The sequence below is a fragment of the Silurus aristotelis genome (assembly GCF_946808225.1).
Source record: "Silurus aristotelis genome assembly, chromosome: 1".
In the NCBI taxonomy this organism is placed as follows: domain Eukaryota; kingdom Metazoa; phylum Chordata; class Actinopteri; order Siluriformes; family Siluridae; genus Silurus; species Silurus aristotelis.
In genome coordinates, this window is record NC_139574.1 from 33,236,095 (window position 1) to 33,254,900 (window position 18,806).

General features: G+C 42.5%; 2 protein-coding genes across 2 annotated transcripts in view; one reads left to right on the forward strand and one right to left on the reverse strand.

Moving 5' to 3' along the window:
* The window catches only part of pianp (PILR alpha associated neural protein), a 169,691-nt gene that overhangs the window by 64,875 nt on the left and 86,010 nt on the right, over window positions 1–18,806 (forward strand). The gene's annotated exons all lie outside the window — the stretch shown is intronic.
* Window positions 394–18,770, reverse strand: setdb1b (SET domain bifurcated histone lysine methyltransferase 1b). The gene is made up of 22 exons (XM_083536100.1): window positions 18,430–18,770; window positions 15,313–15,550; window positions 14,473–14,675; window positions 13,686–13,726; window positions 13,253–13,556; window positions 12,965–13,166; window positions 12,770–12,843; window positions 12,257–12,447; window positions 11,911–12,040; window positions 11,676–11,808; window positions 11,447–11,560; window positions 10,972–11,341; window positions 9,262–9,614; window positions 8,293–8,409; window positions 8,022–8,191; window positions 7,589–7,822; window positions 6,175–6,339; window positions 4,195–4,379; window positions 4,007–4,094; window positions 2,762–2,997; window positions 2,499–2,587; window positions 394–1,002 (listed from the first exon to the last, which is right to left on the reverse strand). The coding sequence occupies exons 2-22, from the start codon at window positions 15,540–15,542 to the stop codon at window positions 885–887; spliced, it is 3,747 nt and encodes a 1,248-aa protein (XP_083392226.1). The 5' UTR covers window positions 15,543–15,550; window positions 18,430–18,770; the 3' UTR covers window positions 394–884.

An 18,806-nucleotide genomic window follows, 5' to 3' on the forward strand; every position in this document is an offset into this window, starting at 1 on the left:
GTCTCCAATATTGAACATTTTCACAATATGAGATACTGAATTTTGGGTTTTCATTAGCTGTAAACCATAATCATCCAAATTAAAAGAAACAAACACTTAAAATATATATCAGTCTGTGTGTGATGAATCTATAAAATACACAAGTTTCACTTTTTTGTATTGAATTACTAAAATAAAATCAACTTTTTAATGATATTCTAATTTATTGAGATGCACCTGTATTTGTACATATAGTATGCTTCATATGATAAACTTCGTAGGATATATTTCTCTTGGCTAGTACAGTTCAGATCCTGTTAACTACACCCTGGTGCACTAGCAGTGGACAGTGTGGGATGTGGAAAGCAAAAAAAACCTTGACTCTATCCGGTCATGTGTAAGAAAAATGGCAAGTTACTTCCGAACAAAATTTATTTATGTTGCACAGTAGAGTTGGGTCTGTTCTTCAAAACACAGCAAATGCGGAATATACAGACAATGCGAAACATGGCGACTTATAAAAAATTGTGGAGCAAAGGAAACATGACAAGTAAATGTTCAATACATTTAGCACTACTTCAAAAGCTAAAAGAGACAACAGAAGAGAGAAAAACTCAGAGTTGAGAGGCTTTTTGTAGAAATCTGTGAAGTGATGGAGATAATTACATCACGTCTACACAACTTAGTGTGACTTTTTTTTTTTTCCATTTACGACAGAGCTTAAGGAAAGAAGGATGGAATTAAGGGCAATCCTGCAGTAACAGTGAGCACCTGACGGGCTGATTCTTCTATTCATATTTCATATGCTCCGTGTCCTCAAACGGCAGAAATGTAGCTTCCTAAAAACAGCAATGATTACATGCGGGTCCGAATGTCAATAATCCGTAAATGTCTGTGTTTGTGTGTTAGAGCAGTCGTCCTCTGCACTCGGTGGAACCACAGCAGCAGAGCAGCTCTTTTCCTTCCACGCTGCCGACCTCGTAGTTATAATCCCACGTCAGCTCCGTTCCTGCACGGATTCTCCTGGACGCACAAAGAGTAGAAACCATTAGCATATTCAAAACACTATATATACACTGGACATCTCTTGTTATATCTCTGCTGATCTGGTTTCCATAAGGACAAATGGCACCATTTAGAAACCATATAATAAAATACATTCATTTGTAAATGTACAGATTGTTGTACAACATTAGGACATCGAAATGTACCAAATATTAGAATTATATTTAATGCATATTTAATAGTTGAAATGTCATATTTGCTCCATTTTTCGTCACATTTGAGGAACATTTTGGAAACAAACTCGTGCTTGATGACCCTAAGATTGGCGCTTTTTAAACATCCCCATTATAATAACCTCCATTTTTCTGGTAAGATGTTCCACTAGATTTTGGAGTGTGTTTGTGGAGACTTGTTTCTATTCAGCCACAAGGGAAAAAGTCATGAACTGATGTAGGTGAGGAGAGGAGGCCTGGGGGTGCAGTCAGTGCTAGAGATTTATAATGATCTATACGTTTGTTTAACAATAGACTTTAGATGTCAATTTACATGATCTGAATTAAATATTAGTAGTCGTATTCACAATGTATTGTTATTTTCATATTATTGCATAGAATTAGTATTCTAATCATTGTCAACTGACGTCTAACTGCCCATTCTTCCTGTCCATCCATCTTGAGAAGAAGAAGAAAAAAAACAAACAAGAACAAAGGAAAAAAAAATCTTTTAAATCGAAAGCACACAATACACATTATTTGTTCAATATCGATTGTTGTTTTTATATATATATATATATATATATATATATATATATATATATATATATATATAAAATACAAGCAACTAATATCTATCTCTCTACACATACACACTCTATATAGACAAAGTTTGTAGACACCGGACCATAAGATTCATATGTGATTTTTGAACCTCTAATTTAAAATAAGCTCCACTCTTCTGGGAAGGTGTTGTGGAGATTTGTAGTCATTCATCTACAAGGGCGTTAGTAAACTTAGGTACTGATGAAGATGAGGTGATGGAGGCCTGGGGTGCAGTCAGTATTCACATTCATCCCAAAGGTGTTCATTGAGGTCAGAGCTCTATAGCAGGCCACTCAACATCTTCCACTCCAACCCATTTTCATGCTGGATCAGGTTTGAGTCTCCAAGTTGAACTGAATGGGAAATGTAATTCTATGCATTTGTGTGCCACAGAAGAACCACATATGACTGGGAATGTCAGGTGTCCCAATACATATATCCATATAGTGTAGGTTCATTATAGCAGCTGCATTTAGCTCTTTTTACTTTCTCGAAAAAAAAAGCCTGTAAAGTGCAAACTCCTTTATCCTGAAGAAGTCCTGAAGACTTTCCCCTGATCGACAACACACTGTGTTTAATTATTCGCTATTATCTGGAGTCCATGCGGATGCGCGGTTACTATAGAAACGATTCGAATGAGAGCATAAATATTTGAATGATGTCAGAGCAGTGGGCTGTAATTGATAGAGAACATACTTGCTGGCGAAGAAGGCCACCCAGGGAAATCGCAGGTCGTGAGTGTCCACAAACACATTCTGGACAAAGAGGTTTGGACTGCAGCTATGCTGTAAAGTAAAAACAAGATGGAGAAGTTTGATGAAGCGAAAGATACGACGAACATCTTCGAAAGTTCATCGCGAATGGCAGTTTAACGCGAACGGCTACACCGCTTTCACTCCATGAAGTCCAACTCCAAACTAATTAGCATGTTAGCAGACAAACTGTGGGTCGCTACTAACGTTGAGGTAGCGTCCAAGGTTGCCTTCCAGCTTTGCATCAATGATGTAACACGACTCCTCCCCATCAAAGAACTGCCGCGTGCTTCTAGAATTGCTTTCTACTGGACCGCCTCCTTGGCCCTGATTGGCCGACGAGCCCCCGGTTCCACCACCTCCTGTCTTCACCATCATGCTATGCGAGGACTTTAAAGCGATGCCTCGGGTCGATTTCACCGCCACCTGCCTCTTCACCACCGCTGAGAGAGAGAAAGAGATGGGAAGTGATGGAGAGATAATAGATTAACCAGAGAGTTAAACAGTCAATGAATATTAAAAGAAAAAGACTGGGTGCTGGGAGGAAGAATTTTTCCATTAACAAAGCAGAAAACCAATCACGTACGGCTCGGTGTCCTGCAAAATCTTAATACGAAAAGGCAAATCAGAGTGCAAAGTACAAAAGATACGATCTCACCATGATGATAATTTGTACAGATTCCTCGAGTTCCTTTCTTTCCTTCTCTCCTTTCATTTAAAAATATAACAGTGCGGCCACAAAGTCTGCTTGGTCCAACAACGACAAAAAGTTTACTTGTATTGTTTTTTGGAGGGACCATTCAGAGAAAGAGATTTTAGTTTTTGTGGAAAACCAGCGATTCAGCGATTCACATCGGTGCATCGGCATAAAAGTTAAAGACAGATGAAGCAGAGGAGGCATCGTTTCATACACCAACAGCTTCAACTTTGGTTCAAGGTTGACAAAAAGGTTACCGGTGGATGCACCAGGAATTTCGGATGTTTACGAGAGATAATGTCGGAATTGCGGAAAAACAAAAAGGCGAAATCAGGCAAACTTTTGTTTAATGCATAATGAAAAATGGAGGAACGGAGCGAAAACAGCGAGGGGCGATTCAGGCCAAAGAACACAAGAAGGTTTCCAAAGTTTGGGATCATTTCGAACTAAAACAAAGAAAACACCGTACAGTGCATACAAAAGCAAATCAGTACAATACGGAATTGCATAGCATCCGATTTATTTCCATTGCGTCACACTGCATCATAATGGGGTAAATCGTATCGCATCACTTCGGTAGCTGCTTCATATAAATCAAGATGCGAATGGCTTTGGCCTCAGTTATGGAGATGCACATCCCTAATATTTACAGTACATTACACAGAGGGAGAGAGACCTTTACACTGATTAATATCACTGAACTGTTATTCTCATTTGCTTCTATGCTCTTATGGTTATTTGGTTTTGTCTCTTACCCTGCGTCTTCTTTTCACGCTCTTTGTTGTCATCCGAGCCTGAGCTGATAGTTTGCACATCGTCGCTGTCAGAGAGGGTCATCACTTCCTGCAAGAGCAGTAAACCACAAGAGAAAACTATAGAAAGATTGAGAAGGAAAAGAAGAATAGATTGAATGGAAACAGAGATGTGGGTGAAATCCTCTCACCTTCTTCTCAGCCTTTATTCCTCCCTCCATTTTGACATTCGGAGTTCCGGTGGAGGAGGAAGATGACTGGCTGGTCAGCCATGAGGCCACTTTACTCTTCCCACACTCCTCTGGCACAGGGGGCGGCTTCCTGTCCTCTGTTCCTCCAGCTGACATGCTCATTCCATCCTTACTGTCCTGACTCTCTGGAGGGAGGAGAACAAAGGAAGGAGTTCAGAATTGAAAAGCCTGAAATACACACACACCGAATTAGGACGACGTGTACACCTGCTCATTCATGCAATCATGTGGTTATAATGTTATGGTTGGTTGTGTGTGTGTGTGTGTGTGTGTGTGTGTGTGTGTGTGTGTGTGTGTGTGTGTGTGTGTGTGACAGAGAGAGAGAGAGAGAGAGAGAAAGAGAGAGAGAGAGAGAGTGAGAGTGTGTGTGTGTGTGTGTGTGTGTGTGTGTGTGTGTGTGTGTGTGTGTGTGTGTGTGTGTGTGTGTGTGTGTGTGTAAAAATGACAAAGACATTGAGAAAGACAGATGGAGAGCCAGTGAGAGGCGAAGGTAGAGCGGGACCGAAAGAGACAAAGAGAGAAAGTGTAAGAAAGAGAGAGCGAGAAAGAGAGAACACTCTGTGTTGAAAGAAGTATTTAAAATGCTGTCCATGGAGTGACAGAGAATGAGAAAGCTGCTGCCAGTGAAAGACAGATTGGAGCAAAGTGGGAGAAGGGAGCGCTAGAATGAAACAGATGATGAATGCGAAGCCGTTGTATAATTGCGCTGATTGTATCGGAATAAACCCTTTTAATTATACCTCCACATCACTTCACTGTCAGTGTGTAATTGAACTCCTCATGACTAAAACTAATCAATCTCTCTATTTCACTTCATTATCCCTCATGGGGAGTTTAATGGGTGTCGCTTGATAATCTGGCAACAAACCCGATCTGTTAAAGAAGACCAATTAGTAGAGCGACGGGTCAAGGTCTTCGGTCAGAGAGCACATGTTCAATCAGATGAGCACACAAGGGCATTGCAGAGGCCATGCCCCCCCCCTGTGGATGGGTGTTTACTTTTTGTATTAGATCCTCTTTCGACTTTTGCCATTCAAACTAACAAAAGGGGCATCTTTTTGCCATAATTAGAAGGTTAGGGGTACGGCGCAGCATGACGTGGCTCAGTGAAACAGGACTAACTGTATCCTGACTGCGTATGTGTGTGTGTGTGTGTGTGTGTGTGTGTGTGTGTGTGTGTGTGTGTGTGTGTGTGTGTGTGTGTGTGTGTGTGTGTGTGTATGCGAGTGTAATTTGGTACCTGTAACTAATTTTCCCAAAGGTTAACAAGGGATGGCTAATAAGGAATTAGCAGCAGGATAACACTTTTTAATGACCCAACAAATCTGAGCAGGTCTCCTTTACAAGATGGACTACTAAACGCTGAAAGTTCAGTAGTAATTGAATTGAAATTGTTTCCGTTTCGCTCTTCTTTTCGGTCACGAAATGACCGGATGCTAATATAAATCCGGGCTGTATAAACGTGGCAAAGTAATCCAGACATAATGCAGCAGTGACTCATGGCAATTATTAATGTTTAAACCAAGGTTCACCCCAGTGAACGCTTATACAGGAAGTAAATGTGCACCCAGGAGCTCTTGTGCAATATGAATGTTTTCCCAAATTCGATTTTCATGACTAGAACAAGATTTACAAATAAAGTCTTGGCTTGACAAATGAACCCCATTCTGCCTTAGTGTTTACAACACGTTCTTCTTAGCGATTTTCACAATGTGACTCATATCATCAGTGTTGTACAATTAAAAACTATATTACCAAAAGGGCGGCGTATAACACTAAATCATACAAATGGCCAATAATTGTATTATAATGGGATTTCCATTACTGATCTTCTTGAGAAAGCATATATGACTGCATACTACAACAGGCATGACAGCTCTATGATACGATTATATCGGTCATAATCTGCCACATCCTCACCTTCCTTCATGCCCTTCGCCTGCCGGCGCGTCGTGTAGCTCCTCCACACCGAGCTGGAGGAAAAGTACGTGTCCTTCACGAAAGTGTCATCCGAGCTATCGCTCTCGTCGCTCTTCGATTCGTCCTTCTCATCGTCACTCTCTCCCTCATCCGTAGTGTCTTGGCCTGGACCGAAAAAAACCAAAACCAAAATGTAATTAAAATTCTATTAAATTCTCTTTTTATTAACAATTTCGTCCTAAAGCTACACACCATTGGCCATCAGTGTGCTTTATCTACTGCAGTTGATGTTTGTGATTACAAAAATAAGAAACTCCATGCCATAGAAAGTACTTGTGCCAATTCTACAGATCCATCATTGAATCCACACTGTGTTGACCAGTCACTGTCTGGTTCGACTCTGCCAAACAATTGGACCAGTGCCAAATTCAAAGACTAGTAAGGTAGGAAGAGCGGATTACCGCAACCAACCTGCCCTCATTTCAGGACTGGTACACGTCATGGAAACAGGCTGGGAGATCTGCAGGAGATCAGTCCCGCCCCTCATACAGTCTGTTCTGACTCATGCCCTGTGGCAGACGGATCAAAACACCGGCTGCCAGACACCAAAACAGCTTCATCCTGGCTGCCAATGATTCATTAAAATATATTATTATAATTATAACTATAAACCCAGTCTATACCGGACTTTTTACTGCTACACTTCCTCCATCTCATCGACTCTGCTTAATATCATACCCATTAGAGGTTGAAAGATTGGATTTTACCGATTCCGATTGCTAAGTTGGATCGTCCTTGCTTTTAACCAATTAATCAACCATTTTTAAAAAAAATGGATACTGGATTTAAACAAACATAACACTTCATAACGCTCCTAGCTAGTACCAAACTTTATTACAAAATAAATGAAAAAACTGTACTAAATCATAAAAATGTGTTAAATGAAATAAATATGAATATATTAATTATATATTTTAAATAAAAAAGATATGCACTCAAACTTAAACAAAAAGCAACATTTTTGTTGCAGTAAAACCCAGATAGATAAAATAAAAAGGCACGTGGTGTCAGTGATTCGCCTCTAGAGGCCGCTGTTGTACTATATAATGCAACCCGGAAAAACTATCGGTATGGATTTTTATCAACAATCAGCTATCGGTGTCGACCTCTAATACCAATGTTTTTCTGAAACTAACTGGACAATCACAGCACTATGATGCCACTTGTCTGCCACAGGCAAACACATGCTGTCTATTTTATGCTTGGTCACTTAGTTGTGTAATGTATAATCATGTTCGTATTAGTCCATGTCTTGGCACACATGGCCAATAATGCTGATTTCCATTCGCTCATTATCCGTATTGTGATTCTAAATTTCAACCCAAGCTTTTGGCATGCTCATGGTTCATCTCACCTTTGCCGCTCACATTGCGATCTTCCGTCTTGGGCCCGTTTTTGCCCTGCTGGGACAAAGCCATTTTGACCCGACTCATGTCCACGCCGCTTCCCTCGCTGTCCGAGCAGTGCGCCTCGCTCTCGTAGCCCTCCTTGAAGTTCTCCACGCTCTCAATATGGTCCAGGTTAGCAAAGTACTCATCGCCCATCTCCAAGCCCTCCTTATCCGCAAAGTCGTCCGTAAGGATTTTCCCTAAATGGAAAACATCGTATGATGGATTTTAAAGTGGAAAAAGTGAACACGTTCTAAATCACGTTCTAAAAAACTTCACAACAAACTGTGGAAAGCATGGAATCTAAACACCAGACACCAAGACGCTCCTTTTAAAAACTATAACCTCTGAGCTACCATTACTTATACGACAAAAGACCCAGATCAGCTCGTTTAATACCTGCATAGATGCAAACAAAAGAGCCTTTGGCAACGTCGTCGAGGCAGCGGATGCCCCAGCCTTTATTTTGGGTCTTAAAGAGCTGCAGGCGGACTTGGAGGCCGTGCTGCACCAAACGGTTGGTGCACATCTGAGGATTACAGCGGCACTGCTTGTTACACTCGTACATCCTGCAGGCGACAGAGCAAAATACGAAGGATCGGTTCGATGATTCATTTTTCATTATTTGTACTGCACATTGAAGTCACATGTCTGCGTGTGAGACACAAACCCAGTAGGTAAGCACTCGTCTAGTCTCTTGAAATTGTAGCCAGCATTGGGATTGATCTGTGCACCAGGAGTACACCCTGAGGCCTGCAGGGTCAGCTGGTGGCATGAACACTTTGACCTGCAAAACAAACTCATACAATCAAATCCCTGAATATCTCGCATAGCCCGATTCCTGATGCCCTTAAAGTTTGAGAGCGTGTAAGAATTTGTATCTGTATCATGCACAAAATATTCATATCTGAGTTTGTATTTAATATACAAGGATAAATTGTGGAACTCGATCCCAAAATATAAACAAACTAACAGCCCGGTTTAAAGCACAGTGACACATCAGGAATTTTCCGCATAAATGCTCCTGAGGTTCTTTGTGAGCTTGAACTTGAACTACTCTTTCACGGCTTTTGTAAACACGAAATTAAAAACCTCCTGCTCAAATGACTATTCGGGTGCATCCCAATGCTAATCTCTCGTCTCAACTAGATGCCCTGAGAACCTTTTTGACGAGCTTTAAAAGAGAAAACAAAATACCGTGTCTCGTATTTATATCTGTAAACTCAAGTGATGCAAGACTGATGCAATCCGTGGAGAAGAAAGCAAAGAGGGATAGAAATGCATTCAGTAGCACCGAGAGAGTCGCAATAGATCATAATAATGATCGTTCTTGTCATTATGTTATTATTATTGCCCTGAAATGGACTGGCGTCACATTCAGGGTGTATTCCTGCCTTGGGCTCGGTCTGGTTGAGACGTCGCTGAAAATGAGGCGCTCGCTAAAAAGGAATGAATAAAGAATTTTTCTTCTCGTTATAAATAACTGAAAAAAAAGATTAACATGCACTCTTTATGGAAATAGGCTCGATGCGGAAATTCCAAAATAAATACGCAGATTGCAGAAAGAATTTTGAATAAGCATACGAAGTGCTTGGTATCCCAGTAAGTTTCAGGTGTGTGGACAGTGTGAGACACTCACTTGTCCTGACAGCCGTCGGTGCAGTCGCAGCCCACCAGGAACTCCAGGCTGGTGTTGATGTAGACGCCGTCCTCCGGGGTGCGCTCTTTGCTGTAAGCCACGCTGGGAGGGGGAGTGTTGTCGATCTCATTGACGCAGGACAAAGGAATGTCCTCGCGCCCAGCCGTGATGTCCCTGATGAAGTAGAACGGCCTCTGGGGCTGAAAGCGGCGGTCCACCAGGACGTACGGGTCCAGACAGAACATCTCCAAGAAGATGAAGTCACAGTGCGTTTGGAAGAGGTAGCGCTGGATCTCCGCCATGTTCCTCAGGCTCAGGCCGCACGGGGACTTGTAGATCACGTGGAAGGACATCTAAGAGGACGAGTGGAAAGAAGAATGAGAATCACAGACACAGACTAAAGATAAAATACGATAATGTATTTGTATATATATATATATTGAATAAGCATATATATATATACACACATACATACACATATACCCACTTATCTCGACCTCGGTTAACTCGACAACCCTATTAAGTCGACGTTTTTGAAGTGGAACCGGCAAATTCTCGATTTGTCTTAGCATTTTTTTATCGGTTATGTCGCCGAACCCTGATATCTCGAGCACAAGATGGAAAAAATTTGCCATTTAATGTCAGTTATCTCGATCAGCGCTGTGCAGCCACAGAAGAACTCGCGGAAAGTTCCGCGATGCGCTTTGGGAAGAAAAGCGCAGCCGTTAAGAGAGTGCCGGTGGGAAGACACGTACCGGGATACACATGAGCGATAACAACGACCGCCGTGAACCAACATATACCAACAATAACGGACGGTGAGAGTGTGGAAGTTTCAATAGGAGCTGGTGATGATGCTAAACGAGCACCATATGTGCGCGATTAAAGCAGGGAGCCTCAGAGAAAGCGGCCGAGAAAACACCTGCCACGTCGAAGGGGGCGCCGAAGGGGGCGTGGCAGGTGGATTCCTGACAGTTAACAAACATGTACTGTATGTATTTTTATAGCATGCCTTCATCAAACAAATCGCGGCAACGCTGTTGTGTAAAAAAAAACTCAAAAACACGTGCATGCACATTCTCATTTATTAACGCACATCATGTACATAAAGAAATTTCAAGCACGTTAATATACTGCCGCCATTTTGATTTTCGTTTATCTCGATCATCGGTTATCTCGATGCTTTTTGGCGACCCCCTAGGACATCGACATAACCGGGTTCCACTGTAATATATATATATATATACACACACACACACATATACATACATACATATATATATACACACACACACACACACACACACACACACACACACTGCATGAATGTATTGAAAAATACAAAAGGTGCCAAGTACCTAAGAACATATTGCACATGATATCACACATGGTACAATGGTATAATATTAACGTACATAAAGTTTCTTTTCGGCTTCTCCCGTTAGGGGTCGCCACAGCGGATCCTCCGCACGTTTGATTTGGCACATGTTTTACGCTGGATGCCCTTCCTAACGCAACCCTCCCCAATTTATCCGGGCTTGGGACCGGCACTAAGAGTGGCTGGGGATGGTTCCCTGACCGGGAATCGAACCCGGGTCGCAGCGGTGGGAGCGCTGCATCTTAACCACTAGACCACCAGGGGACCCTATAATAATATTAACGTACATAATAGTCATATTAAACAAAGCACCAAATGGGACACGTACTGACCTTGCGGTTGAGGCGGCGACGTGCGGTCATGCGGCGGAACTCGTACAGCAGCGGGGTGAGCAGCGGGTTTCGGCCCCGGTGCAGGTTGGGTCGCGTGGGTCGGATGCGCTTCAGACAATCAGGTGTGCAGGTATGTGTCATATAGAAGAGCCGGTCGTTAGGGGCCTGATAGGACGGCTCCTGAGGAATCCGCTCACTCGTGTACGGAGATATGGTGGATATGGTGGACATTGTGGACATGGTGGACATGGTAGACATGGTGGACATGGTGGACATGGTAGACATGGCAGTTATGGCAGGTAGCAAGGTTTGGGGAGCTGGAGCGATAGGTGTCAGGGTCTGCACTGGCCCTGACTGCAGGAAGAAGAGTCTAACAGAAAGGGAAAGGGAAAAATAATAATGTGCATATTTGGTTTTCATCATTTTGAAAAATCCTAAATAAGAAACCTGTGCTGAATCTGACGGACATGCTAACCTGGAGCTGGCGGTTTGAGGGAGGATGCCGACGGTCTTGAGCTGGAGGTCAGTGGTAACAATCTGACGAGCGGCAGGGACATACGGGGACGTGCTTTTCTTAGCCATCTGAGTCCTACACAGTTCAAAGACATACAGTATCTGTGATAGTACCTGGGGCATAATGCTGAAGAGTGAATACCTCGAAAATTAAACAGCATGCTACATCTGCATGTAGGTGGCGTACTCACTCAGTGCGAACGGGCTGGGAGGGAACGGCGAGCAGAGGCCGAGGTGGCGTCGACTGGGTGACCGCGGCACGGTTTGCTAGTAAATTGTTTTCGTTTGTGTACTGCACCACAGGGCCTTTAGCCCTCATAGCTCCTGCACCGGGGCGAATAGAGAGGAGATCAATATTAATGTATACAGAAGCGGACATACAAATGCAACGATTTGACGGACGAATGAACGAAACACGAGTGTTACCCATATTGGGCCGTGCGCGATTCTGGCCGGACATTTTTTTCTCCTGGTTGTTGGCTGTGCTCATTTTTAGGTTAAACATGGGCTCCAGGCGGGTCGAGCCACGATAGATCCACTCACTGCGCTTATCATCCTGCATACAAAAGAACATAAGCATAGAAAAGAAATTGTAATAAATAGAAACCATGCACATTTCACTGTCGGTTAAATATCATCCATAATACGCCAATATTAAAATAAGGCAATAATTTGAATTTTCAAAGCCTTGAGGTTAACCTCTATCCTGCATATCGTTTCTTTGATCACGACACAGAACAAAACAAGTAACAGGAAGTGACGTGTGCCAGACCAAGAACAGCATTTTGACGAGGCTGCCGTCCACTTCCTCCACGCGGCTCCTCCACCACGTTCCCTCCCACTCGGTTTTGATGATCTGACCCGGCTTTAGCAGGACCATGGGTCTGTTCGGGTATGCCGTTATGTACTCTTCGATGAAATCTCTGCATGACTCATCCTCGATGTCCTCCCACGTCTTCTGCACTGCGTGGAGACACGAGGCGTGCTCATTATGTGTTTAATGACTACACATTACTCGTGTGTGGCATTCCGGGATAACCTGCTGTCAATATAATCAGTGTTCTAAACGAACGCGTTGCTATATAAACAGCGGTAACCGTAGCAACATAGTTTGAATAATATGTAGAACTTTCGTATTGACCTTATTTGAGCTTAAATCGCATGGTGAATACAGTATTTTCGATGAATAAGCTGCAAAGGGCCGATCTTGAGATGGTATGTGCATGTGGAAAATCGGATTAAATTGAGTCGACCGCTGGCCAAGAAAGAAACGACTAGCACTTACAGGGTCTGCAAACAGGGTAGAGGTCCGGCAAGGCGACATAAGAAGCATAGCCATCGTCAAAAAAGATCAGGAACCTGAAAGACCCGAGAAAACACCCAAGAATACTTCCTTTTATTTTCGTCAGGATTTCATAAAAATTTTATCATTTTTTTTCCTACTATTTTGTCTCAAGTCTTGTCTTTGCCACTCCCTCACCTCATGCGGTTCTTGCTGTTGGGCATTTCAGCAACAACGCCGGCGTACAGCCACACCTGGTTGCCATCTTTATATTTGGCAACGACGCGAGCGCCGACGTACAGCCGCTCCAGGGTTGGGTGATAGTCGAACGCGACATGGTTCCCAGACAGCAGGCTTTTCCCTTTATGCTCGAACTTCACCTTGTACTTAACGCCGCTGCCTGCGTCATACGAAATATAAAAAATTTAAGTTTTCCAAATTGGTGGGCAAAAAAAATAAAAAATCATCACACAACTCATAACTTACCCACTGAGTTAACAGCAATCAGAGTTCCACGGTGCCAGGTCTTAGTGCGTTTCTTCCCCAGAATGCTCATGTTTAGCCTCATGACATCCTGCTTTAGCGCCGGATTGGGTTGCGTGGGTGCGTGTGCCGGGCCTGAAGACATGAACACTGCCGGAATGTTCAGCATTGAGCCCCGGGAAGGAGAGGGAGGGGCTAAGCCTTTAGTGGGCGTGATGGCCGTGGACGGCGTCGTCTTGCCCACCGTGTGCATCAAACTGTGCACCTGATGCGTGGATCTCTGCAGTGCGGCTGACGCTTCCATAAGCTAAATATGGTACATAAAGGTCTTAAAGCATATATAATAACAATATCGAGGACTATATATACACATGCAAGTACAGAAGGATTATTTAGGCTCGTTACGCGCAATACCACATCGTTCTCAGTCTCTTACCGAGTCTTTGACTGGCGTCGTGCTCTTATTTGGTGGAACCACTAAGGGAAAAGAACAGAACATCAAAAGAAAAACACTACCAAGACCTCAAAAACCATCATTTATCCCAGTAATACCATTTACACATGGTGTATTAACCCACATTATATGAATCCTATTCTTGATGTTATAATGACCACCACTCTTCTATAAAGGCTTTCTCTGAGATTTTCAAGCATGGCTACGAGGTAATATCAAAAATGATCGAGACTAGTTTTGTGACACTCCAACAGATGGAAGCTGCACAGTCACAGGGAGCACCGACCTTCATAAGTCAGTGTGCCAAAACGTAGTGTATAAACGTAATGTATAAAACAGCCACAGCCGTACTGATGCTGGACGAGACACCTGCCACGCTGAAGGCCACGTCCTAATCCAATAATAGAAAATCCGATGCTCTTCTGTCCATGTGGGTTTCCTCCGGGGTTCTTCACAATTTTCCTCTTATCTCAATGATTTATCTCTAGTCGTTGGACTAATAACATTAAATCGAATGATGGTGTAAATAAATGAAAGGCTCTCAACTATATTAAACTCTTGCAAATTCAATTCTATTCCTTTTTTTTTTTTTATTTGTATAGCGCTTTCAACGATGGACGTTCTCTCAAAGCAGCATTGCAGAAATAAAGAGGTTATTAAGTGGTACAAAGGAATGTGTTCATTTAGTGCCTATACATTCGCTCCTAAAAATTTAATGTTTATCCCCTAATTTAAAGTCTTTTCGTCGTAGACACCAGAATCCACCTACAACAGCCCACTGCAATGACATCGTCGTCGTCTTCGTCGTCGTCGTCTTCATCGTCGTCATCGGCGTCTTCGTCGTCGTCGATTTCGATGACCTCGGAAGCTTTGCCTTCACCTACTCCTTCGTCTTCGGAACTGCTCTCCCGATACTCCAGCCCTATGTTATTGTACAGCTCTTTCACTAGAACTTCACACTGTATTACAGACCTATGAAAGGCACAAACAGGGCAATGTGTTATATTGATGGTAGTTTGAAGAACGCAACGAGCGTCTACATGTTTATATACACTATATGGGCAAAAGTATTGGGACACCTGACTTTTCCAACCGTATTAGCTTCTAATCCAAACTGTTACCACCACGATTCATGGCACACAATTGTAGACAATAACTTTGGATGCAGTAGCATGAAATGCTGAACTAGGAAAACCAAAACCTGTTCCAGGATGACCCCTGTGCACGAATCCATCTTCATGAACATATGGTTCCTGTGTGGCCTGCTATAGAGCTCTGACCTCAATCCTATTGAACATAATTAGAATGAATTGGAATGAACACTGACTGCACCACGGGCCTCCTCACCTCACCTACACCAGTACCTGACTCACAAGAACACTCCAACATCTTGTGGAACATCCTCCTAGAAGACTGGAGGTTAATAAAACAGCAAATGTGGACTAAATGACAATCGAATCACATGGTGAGGTGTCCACAAACCTTTGCTCATATGATTTTATATATATATATATATATATATATATATATATATATATATATATATATATATATATTTTTTTTTTTTTTTTTTTTTTTTATAAACTTTCTCACCCACACGCTAACTTACTCTGATGCGTTTGAGCAGAGTTTGTCCATACTGGCCATGTCCTTTTCTTTCTGCTCGACCCAGTCCTGCATTTCGGCTAGCTGGGCCTTCTTGTGCTGCACGACCTCACTGCTGTCCACCTGCTCCTCGATCCACCTGCGTAGCTCATCCAGCGAAACGCCGAGTTCCTCCTCCACCTCAGGCCCCAGCTCCATGTCCAGAGCCGGGCCCAAACCCGCGTCCACCTCCATACCTACTGCTGATAGAAAAGAGACACAAAGATCTTGAGAGCTGAGAATAAAGCTCCAGAGCTCTTTTACAGTGTTACTAGAAAACTGGCATCATTTCAAAAGCTCCTGCCAGAGATATTTTTGGGGAATGAGAAATCTGCACACAAAATGAATCAAATGCGATCGATATTTATATAACAAAAGATGTGGATTGATTTATTAATTCGATTCGATGCAATTTTGTCATTGTGTAAGGTACAGAGCCAATGAAATGCAGGAAGCATCTAACTCATATACAGTATACAAGGATGAGAGTGATTCATGTACAGAAGGTCAATATGGAACATTTTTAAACATACTCCATCCTAATAGTTAAATGAATCCAACTAAATTTGCCACATACTCTTATCAAGCTTATGTGAAACCGGTTCAAATGATAATCAAACAAGGAAGAGATGTGAGGAGGAGTGAAAAACCCACCATTTACAATCCATATTAACCTAAACATACGGAAGCCATGCTCACAGCTTATTAAAGAAACTCATGACAGCCATTGAATTTATCCCCTGTCTTTATCCCCCACATGTTTTGGTCAACATAAGATCTGTATGGTATGATACAAAGGTACAACATTATAGGAGAGATTAGAGGTCGACCGATGTTTGTTTGGCCGATGCTGATATTGAGTAATTATGGTTCGATGGGCGATATATAATGGCAATATGTTTGGCCTGTTTTCTCCCCCCCTTCATGTCATAAAATCTAATTCTTAACTAACAAGACGTGATACAGAAAACTGCTTCAATGAAACATCTATTAAACAACACATCCCTCTCCAATCGCTGCACTTGTTACCAGGTTCTGGTACCCGTGCTTATATTATATTATATACTGTAGCCTAAACTACAGCTGGATGAAGGCTTACAATACAGTTCTCAATGTTATTCTCATTCTCTCTCTCCAAATGTTACGACTTTTTTTTAGCTTAAGTTGGAAATCATCAGCTGTTTCTTGGCCGATTCTGCGCGTCGGATCAACGGCGGAGCTCGTCGGCGAGAAAGAGAATCCGATTGGTTAATCGGCTTAGCGAGCAAGCACATGGAAAATAATTTAATTAACACACTTCTCGTCATTCTTGCTCTTTGTGAGCCGATTATTCCAAAAATGCCAAACATCGTCCCAATTGATCGGCCGATCAATGGGTCGACCTCCAGCGGGGATGTAGCCCACAACATTTCACCGCTGTCTAAATTCATGACAGGGAAACCTTTGACCATTTATATGCGATCTGCTATACTCTCTTTAGTTTTGTCAGGGAATTGGTAGCTCAGCTCTTCTAAGCTGAGAAGGTCATGACTTCATGACACCTCTTAAGCTGCAACTGCTGGACCCTTGAGTAAGACCTTTAACCCTAAATTTTTCTTAGCTACATAACTAAGATAACTGTAGGTCTCTCTGGATAAGGGTGTCCAGATGGGGATGGGTTTCCTTTTCAGAATGGTTCCTCTCTTGTTCCTCATACCATCTCAGGCCACTGTCACCACTGGTTTGCTCATTAGGGATAAACTTATAAGGAACAAACTTATAGGTGCTTACATATGAATTCATATTTTGTAACCGCGTTCTCTCTTTGCAAAAGCTGCACTGTGACAACGTCCATTGTTGAAAGCGCTACAAAATTAAACGTAAAGGAATCAGAAAAGGCAACATTTTTTTGTTAAACAATAGAAAAGTCAAAATTATGTCGACCTATCAAACTCGATTGGTCACGTGGTAGACCTTTGCACGCTATTATTTGTAGCCTGGTGAATACATTTATTTATTTTTATTTGCATATCACTTTTAACAACGGACATTTATCCCAAAGAAGCTTTATAGAGATAAATAGGTTATGATGGTAGAACGTATAAGTTTGTTCCTCTCGTTGGTTTCTCCTTAATGAGTGAGACAGTGGTGACTGTGGCAAGGAAAAACTCCTTTAGATGGTATAAGGAAGAATCCTTGAGACTCAAAAGGAAACTTATCCGAATCCGGGTGACACCGAACCTCCATTTATTATAGTTCCATCACAATACTTGTGAACGGTCAGTGTTCTACACGCGCATAAGTCATCACCATAGCGTGATGTGTTGTGAATTGTACAGTCCAGCAACACGGTAGAATCGATGAAGAAGGTTAGGTTAGGTTTTAGGACGTGAGCAAAACATTGCCATGTTCTTTAAGCTCAGCTCTATCTTTAGAGGATCTTCACTGTATTACAGAGTATGGAGAACACCTCGAATCATCTTCTCCTGTTCTCTGTCTTACATAAGTTCTTCTAAAATGTCAAACTTGGACACATCTGTCCACACAACTTTTTGCCTTGTTGCATAGACACAAAAGAAATGTTTCATCGGGTGTCCTTACTGTATTTCACAAGACATTAAAAAAAATATAAAGCAAAAATGTTATCTATTGTGTTTCATCCTTTTCACATTGGTCTTTGGCATCGTTTCACCTGAACATCCTGATGTGGCTAGTACTCATGGTGCTGTAGCATTGTGACATGGTGTTTATTAAAGCTAGGAGTCAGTACTAAGTTCTGATCACTGGGCCTGAGCCTGGGATGGTGTACCTTCATCACAACACATGGACTCTCGGGTGACCAGAAAGCAATGCAGATGTTCCTGAGTAAGATTTAGAGCTTGTTTTCATGCACAAAGCATATTCATATGCATCTGCATCTGCATGTGCATGTGTAATACATCCAGCCCCTTTGTGATGAACATCATCCATCAGACCTGACACCAGCCGGCATCTCGCACCCATCTTTCACAACGTCGTTTCGATCAACTCGATTACCAGGAGATATGCTAGTTAACGCTAATGCTAGCCATGCTGGCTAAAAGGCTAACCTAACGTAGCTTACCGACAAACTCCGGCCTCCTAGACTCTTCTTTTTCCCGACTCGCTCCAGCTCTCAGCTCCTCAGACCAAAAACAAATCCCATCAACATCTTTATAACGAAGGATCCATTTGCACCCAAAACGACTTTAGCTAGCTGGGTTTAACAATAATCCCCCTATTCGGAACTCTCTTTCTTCTTTTTGTTTCCCCCACCCGTATTCTAACAAGCCCTGCCTCCCTAGAGCAAGTCAAGCAGGTCAGGATCCAATCAAAACCCAGTATAACAAATCCCCTAGCCAATCGTTAGCGTTGGAGTCTGGAAAACGGGTGGAGATACGACAATGCGCGCTGCTTCGATTCGACGCCCCGATTCGACGCCCCGAGCCCTGATACTGACCA